Here is a 23,725-nt window from a genome sequence, read left to right as displayed (position 1 = left end):
AAGTCGAGACCTTGAGGGTAACTATGTTGTAACGTCTAATTAGTTTTTCTTTAAAAATTAGTGCAATTAGTCTTCATCAAAGTCTTCTTCGTGCGGTTTGGACGTAGCGGAAAACACACCGACCTGTGTGCCGCCAGCTCGCGTGTTGCTGGGATAAACTGCGCCAGTCATCAGCGCCGCCCGCGCGGCGGTGTCATCTGCTCAGTACAACCAGCGATAACATTTTGGGTTGGATTCATCAAATTATAATCTCAGCGGGTACACGCACGCACACACACACGCGTTGGCTATCGTGTGTCACACTGGTGTAATCTCCTAAACTCCGCCCCGGCAGCTCCTCCAGCTGATAGCCTGTGTTCCATGTTTGGGATTGTTGTGATGGGAGGCCGCAGCCATCTTGGATCTGCGCCGCTCCACACCGAGCAGAGGACGGAGCGACGTTAACGGCTTGCTAACGTTAGCTGCTCGGTCACATTAACCGCATTTCGTGTCGCTGTGTGGTGCGACTATGCTCCATGTACGTGTTTTTTCGTCGCCAGCCGTCGCCTTGACTGCATAAAAATGGGTAGAAAGTGTGTTAAGCGTTTAACGTAATAAGTCCGGAGAGGGCGGCGGCGGCGGTGCAGATCCTCCGTATATTTTTAAAACATTTCTGAATAGAGGAGTTACTATGAATGGAGGATAAATGTTGCCAAAGGCTGACAGCAGCAGTTTCGTCCTCTTCTCTCTTCTCTTCGTCCTCACGTTAACGGACCCACCACGGACAGGTAAATATTTCTAACTTGTTTTTTGCTTTGCACTCATTCCCGTGGGCTCGCCTCTGAAGCGGGAGCGACAGGGATTACAGCTGGAGGCAGAAAGCGGCAGGTCAGGCGGAAAGGCCTGCAGGAGGAACCAGGGACTCCGGTGGTTGTTTAACCGCTGCTGAGCTACAGCCGGACAGTGTGGAGGACCGCCTCCCTGTCGGCACTGTAGCAGGATTTATTTTTTTTAAAGTAGGCGAACTAAGAAACCCCGTCGGCGGTCATTAAACGACTGAGATTTCAGGATTTCTACAGTCCACACAGCCACAGTGTTTTCAGTCAAACTCACTCGGCTAACGCTGTTTGCTTTTCCCCAAAGAGCTTGAGGACCGCTGCCTCGAAATTAGCTAACGTTAGTTTTGACACTTTCTGATACAGCCGTGTCAGGAAATGACGCTGAAAAGATTTATCCAGCCTCATATTAGACAACATGGGGATCATAAGGCGTCTAATTAAAAAGGCGTGTAAACAATTGAAGCTGTGTGTGTCGGTTTGTGTCCTGCCTCTCCGTGAAGATGTAATTTGAAATGCATGTCAGCGGCTGATGCTCCTGCATCTGTGAGGCTGCCTCTCAGCTGCTCATCCTGTAGCTCCGCAATTAAACACATCAGTGAGCAGACACGCAGCACACTGATATCTTTGCCGTGACACTGTCCTAAAGATGCTTTGGACACAGTTACCTGACTTCTAAATTGATAAATCGAGATGAAATTTGGTTGATAATCGTTTGTCACAAATGCAACACACACTACAGACAATTCATGACTTCTTAGAAACCCATAAAACCCCTTATCAATAAATGCATAGTGTGCATGTTTGTTTAAAGTAGGACTGTAACCCGCACACTAAAGTCCTCCTCAGGTAGTCATGTTTGTCACAGAAAACTGTTTTTATGAACCAACCAGGGAAATGGTTTTACCCCTTTTGTCTCAATTGAAAGCCTGTACTCGTGCTTTGAATGCAAACACTTACCTTTAAACAGCAAGAAGACAAATACATCCTGTGATCCTGACAGTTGTGTGGATTGGAGTTCAAGCCATGAATAAACACATTATTGTTTGGCTTAATCCAAGGGAGTAACCTTCTGCCCAGAAAATGCAATACACACAAAAATGCATGCACCATGTTGTTCAGTTGTGCCGTGGGTTGGTTCTTGGGCAGACAGTCCGTTCATATTAAGAGCCTCTTTGTGGCTTATTTGCTCTCAACTATGGAGTGTAATCGACTGTACTTATTTATCTTTTCAAAGTTGAATTCATCACTTAGTCTAATGTTAAAGAGTGAAGCCCTTTGTTTATAAAGCTGGAGTGAGTAATCTGAAAAGTGAACGTCATCCATAGTTAAGCCCTGTTAAAAATGCTTTGAATAGGGTGTTTCCTGTTTTGTTTTTTCCCAGACACTGCTAGCTGTTTTGGGGAACACTGTGGCCTTCGTGCCCAGGCTTCTACCTGTTTTATCGCGTTTCGCACAGGCTGTGTCACTGAGGGTGTGTTTTTGTCGAGCATGCTGCAGCACATCAAGTTCAGGCTTCCCAAAGCTTGATGCCCACATGACTTCATCTTAAGAATAAGCCAGTTTGCTGGAACAGAATTCACTTACAAACGTTTGAGCGGTTGTGAGCATGAAACACTTTCCTGTTGCACAAGTAGCTTGGTCTATCCGAACAGTTTCTCTCAGAATTTTATAGTTTTAGTACCTCTCTGATTCGCAAAGGTACACGCATAATAGTAAGATTACTTCAGACTTTCTCTAAATCTTTAGGAGTCATTTATTTAGTATTTATGTCACCCACTAATCTGCACTTAAGCTTGATAAATTTCACACTTTAATAATTGGCTTACCATTTGCATACTTCGTTTCCACAGCAGGTTGAAGCAAGCAAGATAAGTGTCTCATAAAGGTTAAGATTTTATTCAGCTGTGCTGGAATTACTTGACAGTGTGCAGAACTGTCACATTTCTAAATAGCTCTTTGGTAAAAGCCTTCAGTTTTGCACAACCAGGTCTGGATTTTTGCCACTGTGTCAGGCAACATTAAGGGAGAATGACAAATGTTTGATGTGTTTTTAATTCAGAATATGATCAGGATGATTTATTTTTAAGTTTCACATGCAAATAATATGTCTCAGGTTGTTCATACAGGTATGTTTTGCATTACTCAGCACAATATTTCAGTGCGTGACAAATGTGAAACCACAGCTGGAAATGATCGTACACACATGACAGCACAGTGTGATGGCTTGGTGGTCAGCGCATGTGCTTCAGGTCATTCAGACTCATGCATGTCAGGTGGATTGTAGAACTAGATGTGAACGTCTTCTTAAATACGTTGTCCAGCTGATTAACGTGGCTATTTGTCCACTGTGTTTCTCAATGTTTGAATGTGAGACTGTACAGTAGATATGGGTAATCTACAGGCCACAGATCCTGCGTCAGAACAAGCTGCTTCAGTGAAGGCTCTGAGTAATTGTGAAGAACCAGGGAGTGTTAGCACGGTCTGGTTGGGCGTTGCGTTATATGACCATCGGCTTGAGCAACCAGAACACAGAGCTTTGTTTATTGTCCGTGGGGCTGTGCAAGCTGCCTGTGTTACACTGGCAGCTGGTTTATCACTATTTGTTCTGCACAAAAAAGTTGGCTCTAGTTTAACTTTTGACAAACATCATCCATCAATGCTCAGTCACATGTTTTTGTTCACCTAATATCCCACTGATGAGAGCGCAGTGGCAGTTAACTGTTAACTTACAGTGACCCAAATGGAGAAGACTTGAAATACAGCCAACAAATTCTTGCAGTGATGTGCTTTTTAAAAAAAATATTGCAAACAATTTCAATCCTGGAGTGTGTTATTTGGGAAAAAAGTAATCCACCAATAATAAAAGTGGTGATTGGTAAAATAATGTTAATTATAATAATCATTCTTCTGAGCAGAGTATTTTAGGAGTAATGTTTGTCATCTTTATCGACCTATCAGCAATCAGAAGTTACAAAAACACACATTGATTACTTCCTGCCTCAGGAGTCGACGAGACAGGCCTGACCTTCCAGGTATTCTGGCTCCAGAAGAAGACTTTTTCACCTTCATGTGTGAAGCGTTTTGCAGCATCTTGTCAGCTATTGTTGAGCAGTTGAAAGCTTCGGGTAAAATCAGGCCAGAGAGATTTCAGTCAGACTGACAATACATTTGAAAGCCACAAATCTTGTACCTGATATCCCACAAACCACCTGGAGATAGAATATGCTTGTTTTATGCTCTAGCTCAGTCGTCAAGTCAGATTTATTTATGTAGCCCAGGGGTGGGGAATGTCCCCGTATGTGGCTGCGGTGTTGTTTGATCCAAACCCGTGAGTGCTGGTAGACTAACGCGTCTTTCCAGGCGGTCCCCAAACAGAAGACGCACATAACGCTTATGAATCATCAATGACATGCATCATGGCGACTGTCGGGAAAAGAAAAGTACATGCAGAGTTCGAGCTTTCCAAGTGAAATGGACAGACTGTTAAGCATTGACGTTGTCTTATTGGTGCTAAGAAGAACTGAAAGTATTAAAACATCAAAGGAGGCCTATGTTCATTCCTACCCCCCCGAAACATGGCTTTTTTTGTTTGTTTGTTTTGTATAAATACATGTAGGCCACCCATCTTCATCAGCTTGCTTTTTGAAGGAATTTGACCTGGAGTTCTTTCATCCACACAGCGAAGAGAAAATATATTGCTTTTCAGCGTGAGATGGCATAAAGGAAGGAGAAATGAATGCCCGTACCCACTCACTGCTTTCAACAGTGAGCCTCAGTGTTGATGTGAATCATCGGTGGCTGAAGATGATGCAGTGCGTGCACAAGGCCAGTTCACTGTGCCGTTATACTTCAGTGGGACTCAGTTGGGGCAGTCTCATAGTCTTTATTGTATTTTCCCGTCGGTTATGTAAGAGATGCAGAGGCTCCACTTCTCTCAGGAATTGTTCACTCATTTGTCGACTTGACATCACAAAATCCAAAGCTTGTGAGAGAAATAGCCTCAGTAAGAGATGGTTTTTATCCTGCTTGTCCTGTGGCCTTTCACAAAGGAAAGACTCCTCATTCTTCACAATCCACCGCAAAAACTCAGAACCGCTCCATCAGTCATTAATGCAGAGATTCCCAGGTGGATGCATTACTGTACACACAGCAGTAAGACACAGTATGTGTGCATGCGTGTCAGGCACGTGCATCGTGCATGTTGAAGTTAATTATGAGCCATTAGTGGTCTTCTTGTAGCTTGTCTCAAAACAGAAACCTAATTATTAACCTCCTTATCAAGTGTGTGCAGTAAAATATCTCTCTGATGAAACCCAGGGAGGCAAAGATGAGCTTTCAGGCAGCTGCTCACCACAGCTCATTCAGACGGTCCATCCCAATCACCAGGAAGTTCAGATAATGACGAGGGAAGCACACTTCAACTCAAGACTTTTTTTTAAAAGCTGGAGATGGCCTAGCTGTGCCAACAACATGTAACAGATGATAACCAAAAGAAGTAGGCTACTGGTATCTGAATAAATTCTGCCCTTGAGAATTTTCCAGCAGCAGTTATCAAAAATCACAGAAAGAATGAACACTGATCTGTGCAGGCAGCAAGCCTTTAGTCAAAACCTCCGGCACCAGAAAGCACAAACCAGGCATGTATTTTCTCATCCTGAGCACAGGCAGATGTGGTGTTAAAGAGTCTCAAAGAGTTTTTAATCAACGCTCAACCAGCTGGATTTGCATTTTGGATTTGTTGCTCGCCTGGCAGCCGTAAGCCATAAACATATTTTAACCTAGTCTATTCGCAAACAGTTGTCATGTATAAATAGACACCAATCCTCTCTAATGTATTAGGGATGCTATATGTGGTCTCGAATGTTATCCATCAGTTCGACTCGTACATACTCAGGCTTGATGGGAGCGATAATAATGCATTCAGTCCCTGGAGTCTGAGACAGGTCTGTAATGCGTCTCAATCCACTTAGCATTAACTAAGACAAGGTGACGTCGGCTGTGTTTGGAGGCTCTTAAAACACCTTTTGGCAGAGCAGAGTCAATCTGCATTGAGGTCAGCCAACCCTTATTTAAGCGTTCTCCTCATTTATAGTTAACAATAGCACAGACTCAGTGTAGCTTCCTTCCTCGTTAGTTTCCAAGCAAACCACAGTTCTGCTGGAGCTTCACACTCTGGTTAAACACGGTCCAATGGGGAAATGTTTCAGGCCTTCAGCAAGCTCACAGCATGACTAGACTGGTCTGTATTATACAGAAGTCGAAGCAGGATTACAAACACATTTTTGGTCATATTTTATTACCCATGTTTCACTTGGCTGCAGCAGGGCTGTACAGTAAACAGGATGTTATGCAAAATGTAGTCAGTAGGACTTGATAAAGCATGGTGTGTGACCTTTGTCGCAGCAGAACATAAAAAGGTTACGTCTGGTGTAATGGGAGATTCCTGGTTCAGAAAATATGATTTATCATGTTTTTTTGAAGGTCTGAACAATCGTCCAGTTGGATTGTATTTAAGCTGCAGTTGAGGGGTTTGTTTCTGAAAACAAAGCTATGGGTGAGGCCCTGCTGTGATCGTAAATAATGGGAAAACTTAATTACATCTGGTTTGAAAAAAGTGTCCTCAGTGCCTTTCCAAGCCACGTGCGCCAATTTGTTTTTTATTTCCAGCAAATTTGTTTAGCAGTTAGAACTGTAATAGAAATAAAGACTGTTTTTAATCACTGTATTAAAGCCCAGTGTAGGTTGTGGACCCACTCATCAAAACTGAAAGTCTGGTTTGTGTGGGCTAATGTCACATGGGGCGGTTGGTACACACATGAAGAAACAGTCATTTGAAATATCTTTGAGCTTTTTTCTTAGTAAAAATAGTGTTGCCTTATTTGTCAGGTGAGTGGGTGGTCCACCTCCATTGTAGGTCAACATGACCACCTGTATCCGAGAACAGATGGTGTGATGTGCCCACTACTGGGCAAGCAACTGGGGAAATCACTCAGAACTGTTGACAGTGTACAATAAATAGATTTCCTTACAGACGACACAATGAGCAGCACAAACAGGATGGATATTATTCTTTTTTTTTTTTTTTTTTTTTTTTAAGCACAAGTGCAATTTAGAAATTCCTAAAAGACATCAGGATAGTCACTCTATTGTTTCTATTTGTTTCAGGTCCACGGCTAGCTCTGGCAAGATTATTGTCAGGTAAGCAAGCAGTATATCTTTTAGTGTAGCAGCTGTCTGATCTTTTTGCCAGGATGTATCAGCAGCTCCTTCAGATATTATTCAGATGGTAACGAGCTGCCGCCCATTAACAACTGTTAAGCCTGAAAACACCTGAGACACCTGCTTAAATATCTTAAAGGTTCTGCTTGATTGCTTTTGGCTTGTAGAAAGCAATCAACATAGTTGCTACCAAAACACCATCTGAGCAGATATGTTTGGCTAGTTTGTCAAAATACTTTAGACAATGTGATCCATGATACTAACTAATGTATTATGATAAACAGTGTTGATTTTAGCCAACAATAAATGATGCAACGATACAAAGCAAAGGTATAACTAACAATTACTTTCTACTAGCCAAGAACAGTACAGGGCAGGGGGCAGCCAGCTAGCTCAGTGTAACCGAAGCTAAGCTGGGGTTGGCTGGTGGGCTGTGGTTTGGCTGCGTGGTGTGGGTCTGGCTTTGGTTGCTTTGGTTGGCATTGGCTAATGGAGTGATTTGCAAACAGCAAGCTAGTTAGTATCATGGAGCCAGTAGTCCAAATAAAGAATAGGAAAAGTACACGCAGTATTCTGAGTATGATTGTAATGTGTTTTCCAGCACTCAGTGTTAGTTTCAGGGTTCAGTCTCCTGTCTGATGTGTCACTGTTTTGGCCAATAACAACAAGATGCTGACTGTAGTTCACTTAACAGATGTTAATTACAAGCCTTTTCTGAAAGTTACACATTTAATGTCTTTACATGAAAGGTACTAAACAATTGAAAAAGAGTCACCCCCTAATCTTGTAAAAGATAATTAGTTTCTAAGTAGCTAATATAGTTTATGTTTTAATCTCTTAAGAACAAGAGCATGACAGTCTGTTGAACTTCCCCTCCCATGATCAATATCGTTGTTTGGACCCGTTTGTGTCTGCTCAGAGCTTTGATCACATGAGGAAGGCAGGACACAGGGAGCTCTGACGCACAGGCGTCTTTCATGTTAATCACATGTGGTGTGGAGGCTCACTGAACTCAGGCTGTGCTGCTGAAGGATATTAACAGATAAGAAGCCTGTAGACATTATTTAGCACAGTATATGTCAAAGGCTACTCTTGCTTTAAGGCATGGCTGCAAAAGTCCTGTTTTATTTTCAGTGGTCGGATTTGTCTCTGAACTCAACATGTTCGGTTACCTGCTGCTGTGGATTCTGTTTTTCTTTTTTTCCAGGATTTCCTTTCTAAGTTCTTCAAATTTTTTGTTATGCTTTGCTGTCTCGGTTTGAAAGAAGCATGTATATATTTGAGTGTTGCGTCCAGTATTTGCTGATGAAGTTTAGTGCTGGTCTTATTTGACTGTGATTTCTTCAGTTTGCACCCAGTCGCAGCATATGACCTCCATTACATTAAAAATCTGTTTATGTGTTCCATAACCCCAAATCTTCACTCCATCACCATCTAGGATCACTTATTTTATCCACTGCCACGAAAGCTCACGTGGCCTCATTCAGTCCTCTGCTGGACTTAAAATGGTTTTGTCTTGTTTGGACGAGGCCTTAGTCACGTGCAGGTTTGACCACACGGACTCTCTTGTGTTTCAGAGCAGCGCTGCAGCCCCGGGCAGTTTGCCTGCCGCAGTGGGAAGATGCAGTGTATCCCAATGTCCTGGCAGTGCGACGGCTGGACAGCATGCGAGGACAAGAGTGACGAGATGGACTGTCCCCGTGAGTATAGCTCACTTAAGCCCTTTTACACCCACTCTGTTACCTAACACCCATAACACGATTGATTTCTGGAAAGAATATCGACGCCCAGGACCTTTTCACACTTGGACGATCAGATCACAGCCGGGCAGTCCTGAATGCAGGTGTGAGTGCAACCAGAGCGCGTTAAGGACGCACTGGGACCTAATCAAGAAATATTCAGAGTTGCTAAGTGATGCACGTTGACAACATATGAACAGCAGTGGCTTGGAGAAATAACAAATACACTGCTGAGTGAAGTGTGTCTAGCAGGGTAATTACTGCATTTTTTTTACCAGGAAAATCTGCTGAACTCTGACATTTTTAGATCTCTCTGGTCATCATGTCCAGTGAAAATGTTGGATGTGAAAATATTCTGGCTCTACATGCTGTTTTCCCCATTGCGTCTCTGATGTCCGCCCTCCCCCCTCGCTCCTCTCCCGATATTTTTACATCTAACTCAGTGAATTATTGGTTTATTTCGAATAAACCAGAGTTAGTGGTGATTTTGGAACAGTTAAAGATGAACCAAGAAGGATTTGGTGAGTTTTATTTTGTCTCCATCAAGATTGAATGAAGTGTGTTTTACGATGATAAAATTACTGTTTCTGTAAATGGAGTCTGGTGGCTTTGGTGAGAGCGATATAGCGGCTGTTTGAGGTTAAACAAAAAGGACTTTAACAAAAAAAAGTCTATCTCTGTAGGGAACCTTTCCATGATGTGTTCAAACACTTGGAATAACAGTCTGGGCCTGTCAGTGGCAAAAACAAACACTTTTGGTGGACCTACATTGATGGTGCACAAATGCCCAGAGGGAGTACATTGTAGCCTGTTTCACGGCTGCAGCACTCTCCCTCAATACTGGACCAATTTCAAAAATTGTTGTCCCCATTAGTCATTTGCACACAAACACGTGGGACAAGAGGATCCATAAACACGGATCATTTTTGACTGGAATTTCTCCTTTTTGTCTGGGACATTGAAATTTTCCAGGGCATGTGGCCTGCATCGGAAACTATGGTATACAGCACAGCAAACCCCCCCCAAACACACTCCAATCCAGCTGATTTGCTTTTACCAAACAGCTCAGACTTGGTTTTAAGTCTGCAGGTATGGAAAAAGTCCTGCTAATCCTCTGCAGTGAGTCAAAATACAGGACTATCAGCTCTGGAATGACGGCGTCAGGTGGCAGGGGAGAGGCAGAGTGGCTGCATATGTGTCTGTGTTTTTGTTTGGTGTTTGTTGATCTCCTCAACACTGCATAGACGTTGCAGTGCTAAGCCTTTGACCGAAATCCTATTGTTTTCCCCTCTTAAATCCAGAGAGACTTTATCCCCAGATCTCTGACCGCATAATAGGAATTATTGAAAGGATTGAGTACAGCATGTGACCTCCATTCAGAAGTAGTTGTGCATGCTTTTGAGTTGAGCCTGCAGGCCTGCCAACAACACTGTACACTGATTGAGGTTTTATATTGGAAACCACGGTTTCAGAACAGGCAACAAAGGCAGGAATAGTATGTTAAAAGATCACCGACGGTGCTGAAATGCTGCAGTGGGAAGTGGCTCGTTTTCGTATATTCTGTATGTTCGAAAGCAAGTCTGCTGATTATTATCAACGGAAAAAGCTTTCAAGCTGAACGTCGTGTTTTTACTCGTTCCCTGTGTCCTGACTAGCCGCGGCTTCACGGAGACATGCAAGAAAAACCCAAACAAAGCTCACACATGTCTCAGTGACGGCTTATTGTCAGCTAAATCAACAGCGCTCATGGAAATCAATGTTCTTGTGAGGGATTAGCTCTTTGTTCAATAGCACGGCAAGGTGGAGCAATCCCTCCCACTAATTCCTTTCAGACAAATGCCAGAGGAGAAATGTTAAACTTACAACTTCAATGCAGGGTAAAGAGGAAATGACACGACATAAACATCCAATCAACAAACAGACTGCAAAGAAGTAAAGCCAGGTTGCAAACCAAAAGACCAGTCACATTAGCAGTGCAGTCGAAAGATGGACGACAGAAAGAAGAATAAAAAAAATGAAAAGAAACTCAAAATTTACAGTCCAGTTTGTGTCTTAGCAGAGGAAACTCGTGCTGCAGTATACAGTATTGTTGTTTTTGCCCACTCTGTCAATGGTTTAATTTTCCCTGACCCAAGAGAGCTTGAGTTTATTGCAGTTAACTGACCTACAGTTTTAAAATCACCTGTAAATGATTACTAGCAAGTTATTTTTCAGCCTGCCACTAATAATAAATGACAGCTTCTGTTCCTGTTTTTGTTTCACTGAAAGCATGTTATAATGTAAGTCAGTCACAGTAAACTCAAAACGATACTTAGAGGATACAGTCTGGATTGCTTGAATGTTTACAGAGGCGTTGGTTTTACTTTGATCTTCCTCAAATTTGTCTCTGCTTCCTTTTCGGGCGGTTTAGATGGTTGTTAAGATGGAAACTTCGTGTTTCTAAATCCCTGTCATAAATAATGGTGAAAGAGAGAAGTGTACCCAGACGAACGCCAGCATGAGTTAGCACAGTCTGCAGACAGTTGTGAATATATGAGCTTGAAGCTAAATAGTTTTTGAACCAAAAAGGCCAAAGCACACACACATAGTTAAGAATGTGGACTTACCAGACCGAGCTGTTGCAGAAATATGCAGCAGTGACAGTTTATCTATTAATCTATCAGGGTAGCAGACAAATGAAAAAAGGTTCATTACATCACAGGCTTTAGACAGATTGCATAACCACAACCAGTACGTGCACAGAAACAAAAAAAGGTCCAGAGAAGTTTTTATAATAAACAGGTTTGGAAAATAACTCACCCACACTTGTTGACCTTGAGTCATTTTTTTCTTTTGCAGCGATCAAGGAGGAGAGGTTTCGTTTCGGCAATGGGTATGACCAGGTAGAAGACGTCATTGGTGTGGCTCAGCCTGTGCGCTTCAACAGTAAGCGCCTCACATCACTTCAGCTGATGATGGAGATGTTGCATCTGCAAAACACGTCGCTAGAGTCTCTTTTCTCCATCCGCAGAGAAATGCCCCAGTGGATGGCACCACTACGAGAAGACGGCCAGCTGCTACAAAGTGTACCTGAGGAACGAGAACTACTGGCAGGCTGTGGACACGTGTCAGAAAGTCAACGGCTCGCTGGCTACCTTCGTCACCAACGAGGAGCTGCAGTTCATACTGAAGATCGAGGTGGACTTCGACGACAAAGTCTGTGAGCGCAGAGATCAGTGCAAGTGAGTTCTTACCTGGCTGCGTTTCCTTTTTCTTTTTTGAGTGTTCTTGAAAAAGCTTCACGTCGGAGTTTTTTGGATTTCTACAGTCATTTACCAGGAACAGGGTCTGATTAAATTGATGTACTTTGCAATTTCTGTGAGAAAGCTCTGCTACAAAGACAAAACATTGCTCAGATATCTCCCACACTCCTTTTTCTTTGCCTTTTAAATTTCCTTTGTTTATGCAGAAACTATCTGTCTGAACATGCAGCCTGGAAATCTGTGCTGTGATGCTTTCATCCATTTACAGGAAAAAAGAGCTTTACAAACTCAGCTCAGTCTCTAGAGATCAAAATCTTCAAGTTGCAACACTCATTTCCTCACTCATTAAACTTTTGCTTTGCCCCTGTTGACTTTTTGTTTTTATGAAATGAAATACACAGTCAAATGTATCAGGGTGTTGTGAGTGGTTGCAGGCCATCTAGTGGCCAGTCGTGGTCAATGTTGGCTAATGCAGAAACCCTGAAATTGACAATTTGATACAGTAAATTTAAACCTTGTAGTAATTAAATTACTATCCACAATTTAAAAAAAAAAAAAGAAAAGTTGAGATCCTGTATAAAACGTAAATTAGACAGAATATGATCATCTGTTTATCCTTTTCGACCATGTTTGACCTCATCAGCTTCATTGATTTTTGTAAAGATCTACTTATTCTGAATTTGATGCAGCAGCATGTTTCAACAACAGACTGGGAAAGTTGTGGAAAGCTCCAAAAACACCTGTTTGGAACATTCCACAGGTAAACAGGCTCATTGGTAACAGGTGATAGTATCATGATTGGGTATGAAAGGGGCATCCTGGGAAGGCTCAGTTGTTCATGAGCAAGCACAGAGCGAGGTTCACGTTTTACACTGTGTCTCAGCTGTCTGGAATGGGGGTTGGAATAAATGAATTTTACTTCATCTGTTTGTTTTCAAGGTTTTGGGTGGGCTACCAGTATGTGATCACCAATCGGAACCACTCTCTGGAGGGTCGCTGGGAGGTGGCATACAAAGGTATTTGGCTTTATTCTTTGTGAAAACACTAGAAAGCCAACTGCAGCTCTGTAACTTGATGATTCACCTTCTGTTTTCCTCGACAGGGTCAATGCAGGTGTTTCTGCCACCTGAGGGTCTGACCAATTTTGGAGAAGCATCTCCCACTCAGGACAACGTCTTCTGTGCCCAGCTGCAGCGCTTTCAGATCAAAAGCATGAATGAGCGAGGCCTGCACAGCTGGCACGCTGAGAACTGCTACAAGAAGTTCCCCTTTCTCTGCAAGAGGAGTACGAGCTCATTTACTCTCTCTCTATCAGAAATCTTTGGCTCCTGCCATTGGACTGTGTCTTCATGTTGTATTTTCCCCAACAGGGCAGACATGCGTGGATATAAAAGACAATGTTGTAAACGAGGGCTACTACTTCACCCCTAAGGGGGACGACCCGTGCCTGAGCTGCACGTGTCATGACGGCGAGCCTGAGATGTGTGTGGCTGCACTGTGCGAGCGTCCGCAGGGCTGCCAGCACTTCCGCAAGGATCCGAAAGAGTGCTGCAAGTTCACCTGCCTGGACCCAGGTACCCGCCACGTTTACGTTCAGTCACTTTAAAGGTAGCGGTTGGTGCTCACAGGCCCACAAGGTGGAGCTCCTCCACACAAATCTACAGTATTTGATTTAGTGCGAGTTAGAAAGGAAATCACTGGGATTAAAAGCAGCCTGTTTTAAATGAAGAGGTGGCATCTACTCTGTACTCAGGTGACACAAATGAGGTGTCCTGTTTGATTTTGGGACAGAGTTCCCGTCAGAGTGAGGTAGAATAAAGGTGTGTCTCTCACCCTCAGGAGCATGAAGTCAGCAGATCAGTTAGAAGCAGCGAGCTTCAGCAGGTGATCATTTTGTCATTTTTCCTCAGATGGAAACAGTCTGTTTGACTCGATGGCCAGTGGGATGAGACTAATCGTCAGCTGCATCTCGTCCTTCCTCATCCTCTCCCTGCTGCTCTTCATGGTGCACAGACTCCGTCAGCGGAGACGTGAACGCATCGAAACTCTGATTGGAGGAAACTGTGAGTATTAAGCCCATTGGTCTCACACACACACACACACACACACACACACACCGCTCTCGGAAATGTAATAATTTAGTGATGTAATTTGAGGCTTTCTCATCATAGTCGCTGTTGCACAAGAGTTTTTCATTTATAGAAATTTCAAGTGCTGCGACACACAAAGTGTCAGTGTTCAGTTCACATCTTCTTGGCAAAGTTTAAAAAACGTGTTAACATTAAAGACATGTGTGAACTGTGGTGGCCAGCACTCACTGCACCTGTGCTCTTTGTAAACAGTCATTGCTGAGTTCAGCCTCCGTGTAGCTGGAGAATATTGAAGAAAACATCAAAAATTCAACCCTCTCCCTTTTTCTTGATCATTAAATCTCTGCTATAAATTCATTGAAAAGGCTGCATTCAGAGTGCCTCTTTGGACTTCTTTCACACCGTCCTCTGTGTCCGTCCGCTTTGATTTGCTCAGTGCATCACTTCAACCTTGGAAGACGAGTTCCAGGCTTTGACTACGGCCCGGACGCCTTTGGCACCGGCCTCACTCCCCTGCATCTGTCTGATGACGGCGAGGGAGGCGCTTTCCACTTCCAAGAGCCTCCCCCGCCGTACGCGGCCTACAAATACCCCGACATCCAGCACCCTGACGACCCCCCGCCTCCGTACGAAGCCTCCATCAACCCAGACAGCCTCCTCTACATGGACCTGGGTAGGCGCTGATCCTGTTATTCATGCATCTCATCACGCACAGTGTTCAGCTCATGTCCTCATTTCCTCTCTTTGTTGTTACCTTCAGGACACAGCGGGGTTTCTATGGTGCCAAGCCAGATGAACGCCATGGGAGACGGGCTGCAGGCCGATATTCCCAACGTCTCTGGTCCCATGCCAAACTCGGCGCCGTCCTCTCAGGAGAGGGAGGACTCCATAGATAGCAGCACCCTCCTGGTGGGGCCCGACACCCCGACAGATGGCCACGCCCCCGCCTCCATGCCCGCAGACTGCCCCTCCTCCCTCAGCACCGTGGTATAGGACTGTGGCCGGACGGCGGGGAGCTGCATCCGGACATTTCCTGCTGGTTGAGGAAGGTCGTGACTGCGTCGTGCACCGTTAGAGGACGCAGCAGAGCATTTATCAAAACGCTGACTGCAGGGAGGAGAGTTAAGCTTGGACAGACATATCAGGAGCAGCCTGTTTCGCTGAGGTGTGAGCACCGCCTCTTTCTGAAGACTCCTCTGCAGTTGGCCTTTTGAGTGTTTGTTTTTTTTTTAAGACACTGGCATCCGAGGGAGCAGAGAGGACTCTTACTGTACAGAGAACAAAAAAAACTACATCGAGGCTGAGAGGGCTGCATTCGCGTCGACTGAGCAAAGCTTTTGAAACATCTCAGAGTTGGCCTGATTGGTCGAGAGGCCCTGATGTAAATACCCCCCTCAGGTCTGTGCCGGTCCAATTTGTTATACCTGTGTGTCACAGTCCAGCACAAGGCAAAGCGTGACAGACGGACAGTGACGCCAGCTGTTGCTGCTCGTGCGTTTTTGTTTGCATCATGCTGTCATTCAAACAGACGTCTCTGCATCGATCTGTCCGTCTCCAGGCTACAACAACGCTCCCATCAGCCCCGTCTGTCGCGGCATGTCCCAGACCTGGATTTCTACTCGCTCATAAAAACCTACTGTCCCCTCACTTTCTTATTAGTCTGATACATGAAGCTGTCTTCCAGGTTTATAGCGCATATTTGCAGCAGAAGTTTTGTAATCAAGAGGTTTAACCTTGCAAGAAGGTACGGTTAGTTTCCTGCTTTAGGGTTTTTATTAGGTAATGCTGACACGAGGCATTACGCATCGAGGAATGTTGTGGTACTGATAAATATCTGAGTTTGGTATTGTGTTCTTTTTGATGCTAATTTATGACTGCAGGCTGTAATCTTGACCGTTTTATTGTGGGATCGACGCAGCATGAACTCCCCACTGATCAGCAAGTGAAAGCAACGAAGCCTTTCAGATGCATGTGTGAAGATTAGGGATGACGTCCCGTCCTTGAATTTGAGGAAGTGGATTTCTCCAAAAGGACTGTTCCAATCATGAAGTCGTTTAATCACGCAGACGGGCCCATTGTTGTTTCTTTATCATCGACTCTACGCAGGATAGTTGTGTATTTGCTAACTGAACCACGATTAGTGACTCAGAGCTTAATGTTTTGCATGTTAATCTCTCGATTTAAATCAGTTTATTTTTTGTTTTTGGAGAGAAATTGTCACATTTGGATGCTGCCCTCCATTCCTGATGTGTGTCATACGCGCGATTCTACATCTGTTGTCTCAGTTATCAACATCGTTACAGCTGCTGATGAAGATGATGTCTCTTGACTGTAGCTGTGAGTCTTTTTTTTCTGCTTTAGGTGTTGATGGGTTTGTTACTGTTCTGTTTTCTCAGTGGGATCGCAGTTAAAAAAAAAGTTGTAATAAAAGAAAAGTGTGAACTTGTTTAGACCCCTGTTATGATGACAATCGTTTGATTCTCTTAAGGATGAATTTTTACAGAGATAGACGTTGGATCGGAGTCGACCCACAACCACCAGCATTCAGACCGCTTTCCATCTGCCTCAAGAAAACCAGCCGTACACGTGTGTCTGAATGGCTGCGTGTCTGTGTGGCTCCTGTTTGAATGTACTGTATGTGGAAAACATTTTTTTTTGCCATTTTTATTTGGTCTTTTGGCATTGACAATCCACAGTGGATAATCTGACGAGCAAAGTCTCATAAATTGTGGAAAGAAGGAACTTGTGCATGTGTGTGAAAAGGAGATTTTTTTTTTTTTTTTTTTCTCATCAAATTTGGTTTTATTTTTCAATTTGCTTTTTGGGACCTGCAGTGCATGTTTTTTTTTTGTTTTTTTTTTAAACCTTTTGGCATGCTGAGAGAGTTTTCTTTTGCCGGAAACATCTTTAATCTGCCCTGTACAGTAGTTTCAAAGTGTCCTGCGTATAGTTTAATGTCTCTGCATCAAAAAACCTGCCCATGACCCCCAACAGCCGCATTTACACTGAACTTTCTGGGCTAGACTACGGTGGCGTGAGAACTAATTTTGCTGGATTTGAAATGTTTCATGTATAATACAACAAATGCTTCATTTCATTGTCTTTTATTTCATAGCCTTTAAATTCAAAAATTGCTTCATTTGCAGGGGGGGGGGCGTGTGTTTTTCTGAGGTAGATGTACATCTAATCAAATGCCAAATAAACTGCACCATGAAGGACGACTCATGCGTCAGTGGGTATGAACACAGCATCGTGTTGAGCCTCATCAGTCTCGACATTTAGCTGCTCTGGGAGTCTTTTTGCCTCGTCGAGGAAATTCCTCCGGCCGCGCTGAACAAATGTCAAAAGAGGATTAAGGTGGGGTGCGGGGAAATCCCCCAACAGTGAGACGGAGGTGGTCGGATAAATCCAATCCACGGCAATCAAAAGATTCAGATGATTTAAAGGAAGCGGATATACAGAGCACCTCACAGTGACTCATAAGGCAGCGGGCAGAGCAGAGATAGTGATACCCTGCTGGAAAAGCATTGTGGCCGGAGAAAAGAGGCTTTGTTCACGCGGGCCGAGTAGTGACAGAATCACATGATCTGCTTCTGGATGGGGGAGACGCTTAACGCTGAGCTGCTCAGTCAAGACGGTGATTGAGCTTATGAGGCGACATCACTCCTAAACTCACTACACCTGAGACGTCAGAGTTTTTATATGTCAAGTTGAGAATATGAAACAAATGTGCTACATGATTAGTTCAGTATCATTTCATTTTTGGGAAGTTCTTTTATTGGAGGTGGAAGACATTTATGTGAAAGCATAAAATGACTGATCTAAAACTGACTAATCAGCCAGTATATTTAGATTTTTACTCTGATTCTAACCATTGAAATAAACCACACACATGCAGCACATTTCTGTTTGAAGCAAGGAGTGTTTCAGTGCTTTGATATCACCGTGGGGGGCAATAATGCAATTAAAAGGGAATCCTAAACATCTTAGAAAATGTTATTTTACAAAGTGATGTGAGGGATTCTTATGTGGATTACGTTTCCACATTTTTGTAGCTGTTCAGAGAGTTTTACGTCCTGCTCTATATGAAACCATATATATTCTGTCCCTTGTAATTCAGCGTGCCACACATCCTCTGACGTTCCCATGGGATGAATGGCTCTTGTTACTGGTCACTTGTGCATCTATGCTGGCAGCATCAGGGGAGGGTGGGGGGGTGTAGGGTGAGGGGGGTGAAGCTGTCCTGCATCAATGAGCCTGTTGATCAGAAAAGACCACTAGACTGGTAATGACACGGTTCACTGGTCAGAGCAGGAGAAAATAAAACTGGGCTCTCACCTCCGTTGCGATTAAAGCAGGACGCTCGCTGTGATCTTCAGTCTACCTCAGATACCGACACCTGTCTGCGTCCATCGGGCTGCCGCCGTCCGACGATGATTTGGACCGCTGCTCTCCTGGTGATTGTTGTTTCAAGCGTTCATTCAGGTGGGGGTCCTGCTCAAGTCTCACATGACAGAAGCTGTGTTTTTGTATGTATTTATTTAAATTAAATTCAAGCTTGTAAAAAAAAAGGGGGAAGAAAAATGATGCTCATCAACATTTTATTATTTTTATATTCCAGAAGACTACTGTTACAGTGAGACACATTGTGGTGAGTAACCTATGAAGCACTTTTTCATGTTAAAACACACAGACAGCAACGTAGAATAAGAATATGACTCATTGAAATGTGAACATTCTTATAAATACACAAATATTAGCACTGTGCTCCCACTTTCTGATGAATATTCAACTGAAACAGATGATTTTCTAAAATTAAAGCTCTGTTTCTATCATTACTTTAAACAGTGGAGCTGTTTTTGGCTGGTGACCCCTGAACTGGTTGAATATGTCTCTGAGTTGTGAGCAAATATTCAAAGCAGAATTATTTGAGGTCTCAAGAGGTGAAACTATCAGGTGTTTGACAAGAAAAAAGCAAAGATCAATGTTAGAAAATAAGGATATTTGAGTGTCAGTACATCCATTTTCTTTGACACAGTGTCCAAAGAAGTGTAGAAGCTGTTCCGGAGCTCTTAATCGTATCAGTCTTCCTCAGTAGAAAGCTCCAGAACAGCTGCTAAACGGACCTTGTGGTGAAAGCAGTCAACTTCTTAACTCGTCTCCAAGATCAACAATGAACTTTAACATCGATATTTTTCTGTCTCAATAACCATCTGGAGGATTTACCTTGTGACGCCTCAGAGTCGTCTGTCTTTCACTGCTGGGTTTGGTTCTTACGCTCTACCTTTGCCATCCTCAGATCCTTATGCTTGGGGAGACATGTTCCCGTCTTGTCACCCCTTACTTGAAGAGCTTCACTCTCCCATCAACCTGGACCACCAGATGACCAGAAATGAGTCTCTGGGATCTTTACATCTGGAGGGCTTTGATTCGATCCAAACCGGCTACTGGATGCTCCAAAACGACGGACACTCTGGTGAATATACAGCAGATACTGTCACGAACCTCTTCTTTGTGCGTTTGTGTTGGTGATCACATGTTTCTGGTTGCTCGCAGTCGTGCTGCAGGTTGGCAGTGGCATGTCGGTGAGCGGTGGAGGTCTTCCAGATGTGTACCACACCATCCAGCTGCACTTCCACTGGGGAGGCCCGGCCACCAACGGCTCAGAGCACACGGTGGACAGACGCAGATACCCGATGGAGGTACAGTACGGTCAGTAGGCAGCGCTACACTGTCACCATCCACCTGTCGCGGCAGGCCGGTGCAGTGGAGCCCTCCCTTAATGTCTCTGTGCTTCTTGGTTTCTAGATGCACATAGTCAACATGAAGTCCATCCATCCGAATTTGACGGCAGCCTTGGACGATCCAACGGGACTTGCTGTTCTTGGCTTCTTTATTGATGTCAGTTTGTCTTGTCTGCTCTACAAACTGAAGCATTTTTACTTCCTTTCGTGTGAATGCATCCTGATTTTGTCCTTTCTTGCAGGTTGTTTACGCAGACAATGTGCACTTTGGGCACATATCACAAAAGCTGTCCTCTGTTGCTTATAAAGGTTAGAGGACACTCATAGAAAATGAATTCCTGCCCCGCTGTGTTGTTTGTAACTCTGCTCTCATTACGGCTGTGCATCCCTCCCCAAGGCCAAATTACTAAAGTCAAGCCATTTCCGCTGATGAGCCTCCTGCCCAAGCACAACATGAGTCAGTATTACCGTTATTATGGCAGCCTCACCACCCCTCCATGTTCTCAAGTGGTTGTATGGACCCTGTACGAAGTCCCCATCTACATCTCATGGTCCCAAGTAGGTCTCTTAAGTCAGTAGAAATAGAAAATCATGCAAATGGATCCCTGAGTGCCATGAATAAACAGGATTTTTATACTTTCTCCTCAGCTGGCTCAGTTTACTTCACAGATCTTCTCCACAGAGGAGGATGCAGAGCAGGTGACGCCTCTGCAGAACAACTTCCGGCACATCCACCCCACCTTCAGTCGCGTCGTCGCCATGTCCAGAGATGCCAGACTCCTCACAGCGACGGCCGGTCGTGCCCTCAGGTCAGCTGCGTCAGTGCACCTGCTTCAAATCATTTTGCTGGGAGGCTTCTTCTCTGGACTTTAGCGTTAAGTCCAAATCATGAAACAATGGCGAGCAAAGATGTTTTTAGATGATGTTTCTGGAGTACAGTGAAGAGTTTTCACATCTGTAGAAATGCTCCGACAAAGAATAAATATAAAAAACAAACTGTGAAGAAGAGTACTGTAAAACGTTGAGTTGTTACTAAATGTCTCATGATTGTACCCTGTTGTCTCTGCAGGATTAACTCCATTAGTGCATTGAAAAATGTGATAAAAATGTACTAACAGTTTAAAATAATGTGAACTGAGCAACGGTGGCAATGAAATGTGCTTTATGATGGCAGCCATGTGCATAACATACATTCATTTGGCTTTATTTGACAAACATTAAAATTCAATAAATGATAAAAGACAAAAGACAGATTTAGTGTACGAGTCGGCAGCCATGCTAGCAGCTCTGTGTGGCTGTACTCAAGCTACTTGCTAATGTTAGCATGCTAACAGCAACTCATCTTGTAGTGTCATGTAAGCAGGAACATCAATAGAGGAGGAATTGAAAGTTATCTTTACCCCAAACAAGCCAGGACATGGTACATCCTGCGTCAAGTTAACTCAATAAAAGGCCTTTTTTCACAGACATTTTGACACGTCACCACAGGTGTAATTGATCGTATCAATAAGGGCTGAAATCCATTCATCTTGACCTGCTTCAGGGTTGTGTTATTCTACATGGCGGCTCGCTGACACGGCCCACTGACTGTCTCAAGTGAAACGCGCCCATCGTTAATGCCATTAGTACCACCTGTGCTTCTCCTGCTCTGACGAGTCAGAAGGTCAGCTGTGAAAAAGGCCCGCTGAACAACGCGGAGCTCATTAAGAAAAGGAGCTGAGGTAAACTGGAGGTAAGAGTCCTCTAATGAGCCGGCTCTCCTGCATCCAGCATGCAAAATATTCTGTATGAGTGTGCAACATTTGCCTATTTGCCAGCAGCATGTAGAGAAGTTTACATGCAGGCTGCAATGAACAGCTGCCAAAACACCTGCAGAAGAAAGTCTGTCAGCGCTTGAATGTCAGTTCACAATTTTCCTTTTCTTTTTACTGAGTCTCGTGTAATATTTCCTGTATTCAAACAATAAACGTGCACATCCTATCCTGTGTCACAGTCGCTGATTTGAGTCGTGAGAGACATTTGTGTTTTCTCTTTACATTGTTTCCTGTTTGCTCAGGCATTGACTATTATGCAAAAAGCCTCCTGTGAGTTGTAAATCTGTGGCGAAGGTGTCAGCATCAAGATGAAAGGTTGACATAACACAGCGCAGCAGATGCACATCCAGTCTGTGACACCACACAGCCTGTCGGGGAGTCTAAAGTTTATCTGCTTCACTTTGTCTGAGACAGCAAAAGTGCTACGATTAAAAACATGACAGTTTCTCTGTGCTCACCGAAGGAGTTTAGAAACACGACCAACAGAACAAGAGAGCACAGCTGGAGTGATAACGTCTGACCAATCAGATCACTCGGTGTGTGGAGGCGTGTGCTCCTCTGTTTAATATCTTTCCCCGCTTGCTCTCCCGTCCCTTCATCTCTGCTTGAGATCACATCATCCTCCTCCTGTCATGGCCTCGGGGGGACCTACCCTCATGTTAACCCAAGTCTTCACCCTAAAATTGAATGATTTACTGTGTGGGGACTTGTCTCCCACAATGTGACTGTGTAAACAGGTGTACACTGCTCAAAAAAATTAAGGGAACATTTAACCATCACAGTAAAACACCAGTTAAACTTCAGGGATATCAATCTGTCCATTTAGGAAGCACATGTGATTGTGACTCAATTACACCTGCCGTGGTGCAAGTGAGAGTGACAACAGGTGCAGTGGAGAGGCAAAATCAATGCAACCCCCAAAAGGAAGGCAATGGTTTTGCATGTAGTGGCCACAGACAATCGCTCGCTCCTTCCTGACTGATTCTGCTCTAGTTTTGAGTTCTGTTAGTGTCCTTGTCACTGCTGGTAGCATGAGGCAGCACCTGCAGCTCCTCCAGGATGGAACAGGAGGAGCACCGCCAGAGCCTGACAAAATGACCTCCAGTCGGCTACTGGTGTGCATGTTTCTGACCAAACTGTCAACTGGTCGACTCACCAGGAGCATGCCCAGACGATGTCAGGAGTGCGTACAGGCACGCGGGGGCCAAACACACTACTGAGTCACATTATGAGTTGCTGTGATGAAATTCATGCAAGTTGGATTAATTTTTGATTTTTGATTTTGGGTGTGATTTTGAATCCTGCCCTCAGTGGGCTGACGATTTTGGTTCTTACTGACTGTTACATCATTTTGTTCTCAAATTATACAATGTACAACAGTAAAGATTTTCAACTTGAGTAACTCCTTCATCACGATCCAATGTGTGATTGAAGTGTTCCCTTCATTTTTCTGAGCACTGTATGTCCCCACAACCTGAGTGATACACGTCCACACACACTCCACCGTGTCTCTCTCTCTGGACCGTGTCTATGCCAGGTTTGGCAAAGGTGACGTCAGGCTGCAGCTTTGCTCTGAAACCAAACCCAGCAGCAGCTGAATTCACTGATTAATAACACAGAGAGGACACCAAAGGAGGATATGATGAGTGAAATCTGCAGAGACGTACGCTTTAAACTCGGGCCCTCGAGACTCGACTCGCTTAACGACTTGACACACATTCAAGCGTTTCGTTTTGAAAGTGAAACCCTGGAGCAGCGACAGGCAGGTCTTGCGTGGTCACATTCTTGCTGCGTGTTTAACCGTCAGACCTACATGTATGCGTTGATGTGATAACACGTCAGCTCTGTCAACAGAGCTTTGAGACAAAAAATGTGCAAATCATGTGCTGTCACGTTAGCAATCACGCTCAGACACAGTCACATCTGAGAGCTCCTGAGCAGCTCAGCGGAGTAGCTGGGGTCAGCGGGTTCGCTCAGTGGTGGAAATCTTTCTTTCACCACGCAGATTTATTCAGGGTCTGGGGGATCAGACCAGTGAGCTTCCCCTCGCAGGCCTGCT

The 23,725-nt window shown here is 44.1% G+C and overlaps 2 protein-coding genes across 3 annotated transcripts; both read left to right on the top strand.

The window, feature by feature from the left end:
* Positions 1-324: 324 nt before the first annotated feature.
* dgcr2 (DiGeorge syndrome critical region gene 2) lies at positions 325-16,560 on the top strand. Of its 2 annotated transcripts, XM_076758921.1 has the most exons (11): positions 325-767; positions 6,984-7,016; positions 8,615-8,737; positions 11,615-11,701; positions 11,787-11,997; positions 12,958-13,034; positions 13,121-13,303; positions 13,389-13,592; positions 13,929-14,081; positions 14,545-14,781; positions 14,869-16,560. In XM_076758921.1, exons 1-11 carry the CDS (start codon positions 686-688, stop codon positions 15,099-15,101), a joined length of 1,623 nt encoding a protein of 540 aa, XP_076615036.1. In that variant the 5' UTR covers positions 325-685; the 3' UTR covers positions 15,102-16,560. The 2 variants fall into 2 exon arrangements, with proteins under 2 accessions (XP_076615036.1, XP_076615037.1); XM_076758922.1 differs by lacking the exon at positions 6,984-7,016 and having other exon boundaries at positions 367-767.
* A 1,810-nt stretch (positions 16,561-18,370) lies between these two features.
* Positions 18,371-21,851, top strand: car15 (carbonic anhydrase 15). The gene is made up of 8 exons (XM_076758260.1): positions 18,371-18,593; positions 18,730-18,759; positions 19,408-19,584; positions 19,665-19,810; positions 19,917-20,009; positions 20,095-20,161; positions 20,250-20,410; positions 20,501-21,851. Exons 1-8 carry the CDS (start codon positions 18,542-18,544, stop codon positions 20,723-20,725), a joined length of 951 nt encoding a protein of 316 aa, XP_076614375.1. The 5' UTR covers positions 18,371-18,541; the 3' UTR covers positions 20,726-21,851.
* Positions 21,852-23,725: the final 1,874 nt, after the last annotated feature.

This window comes from Chaetodon auriga, chromosome 19 (genome assembly GCF_051107435.1).
Source record: "Chaetodon auriga isolate fChaAug3 chromosome 19, fChaAug3.hap1, whole genome shotgun sequence".
Classification (NCBI taxonomy): domain Eukaryota; kingdom Metazoa; phylum Chordata; class Actinopteri; order Chaetodontiformes; family Chaetodontidae; genus Chaetodon; species Chaetodon auriga.
The sequence above is the reverse complement of the archived record's forward strand: the minus strand, read 5'-3'. Positions and strand labels throughout refer to the sequence as shown.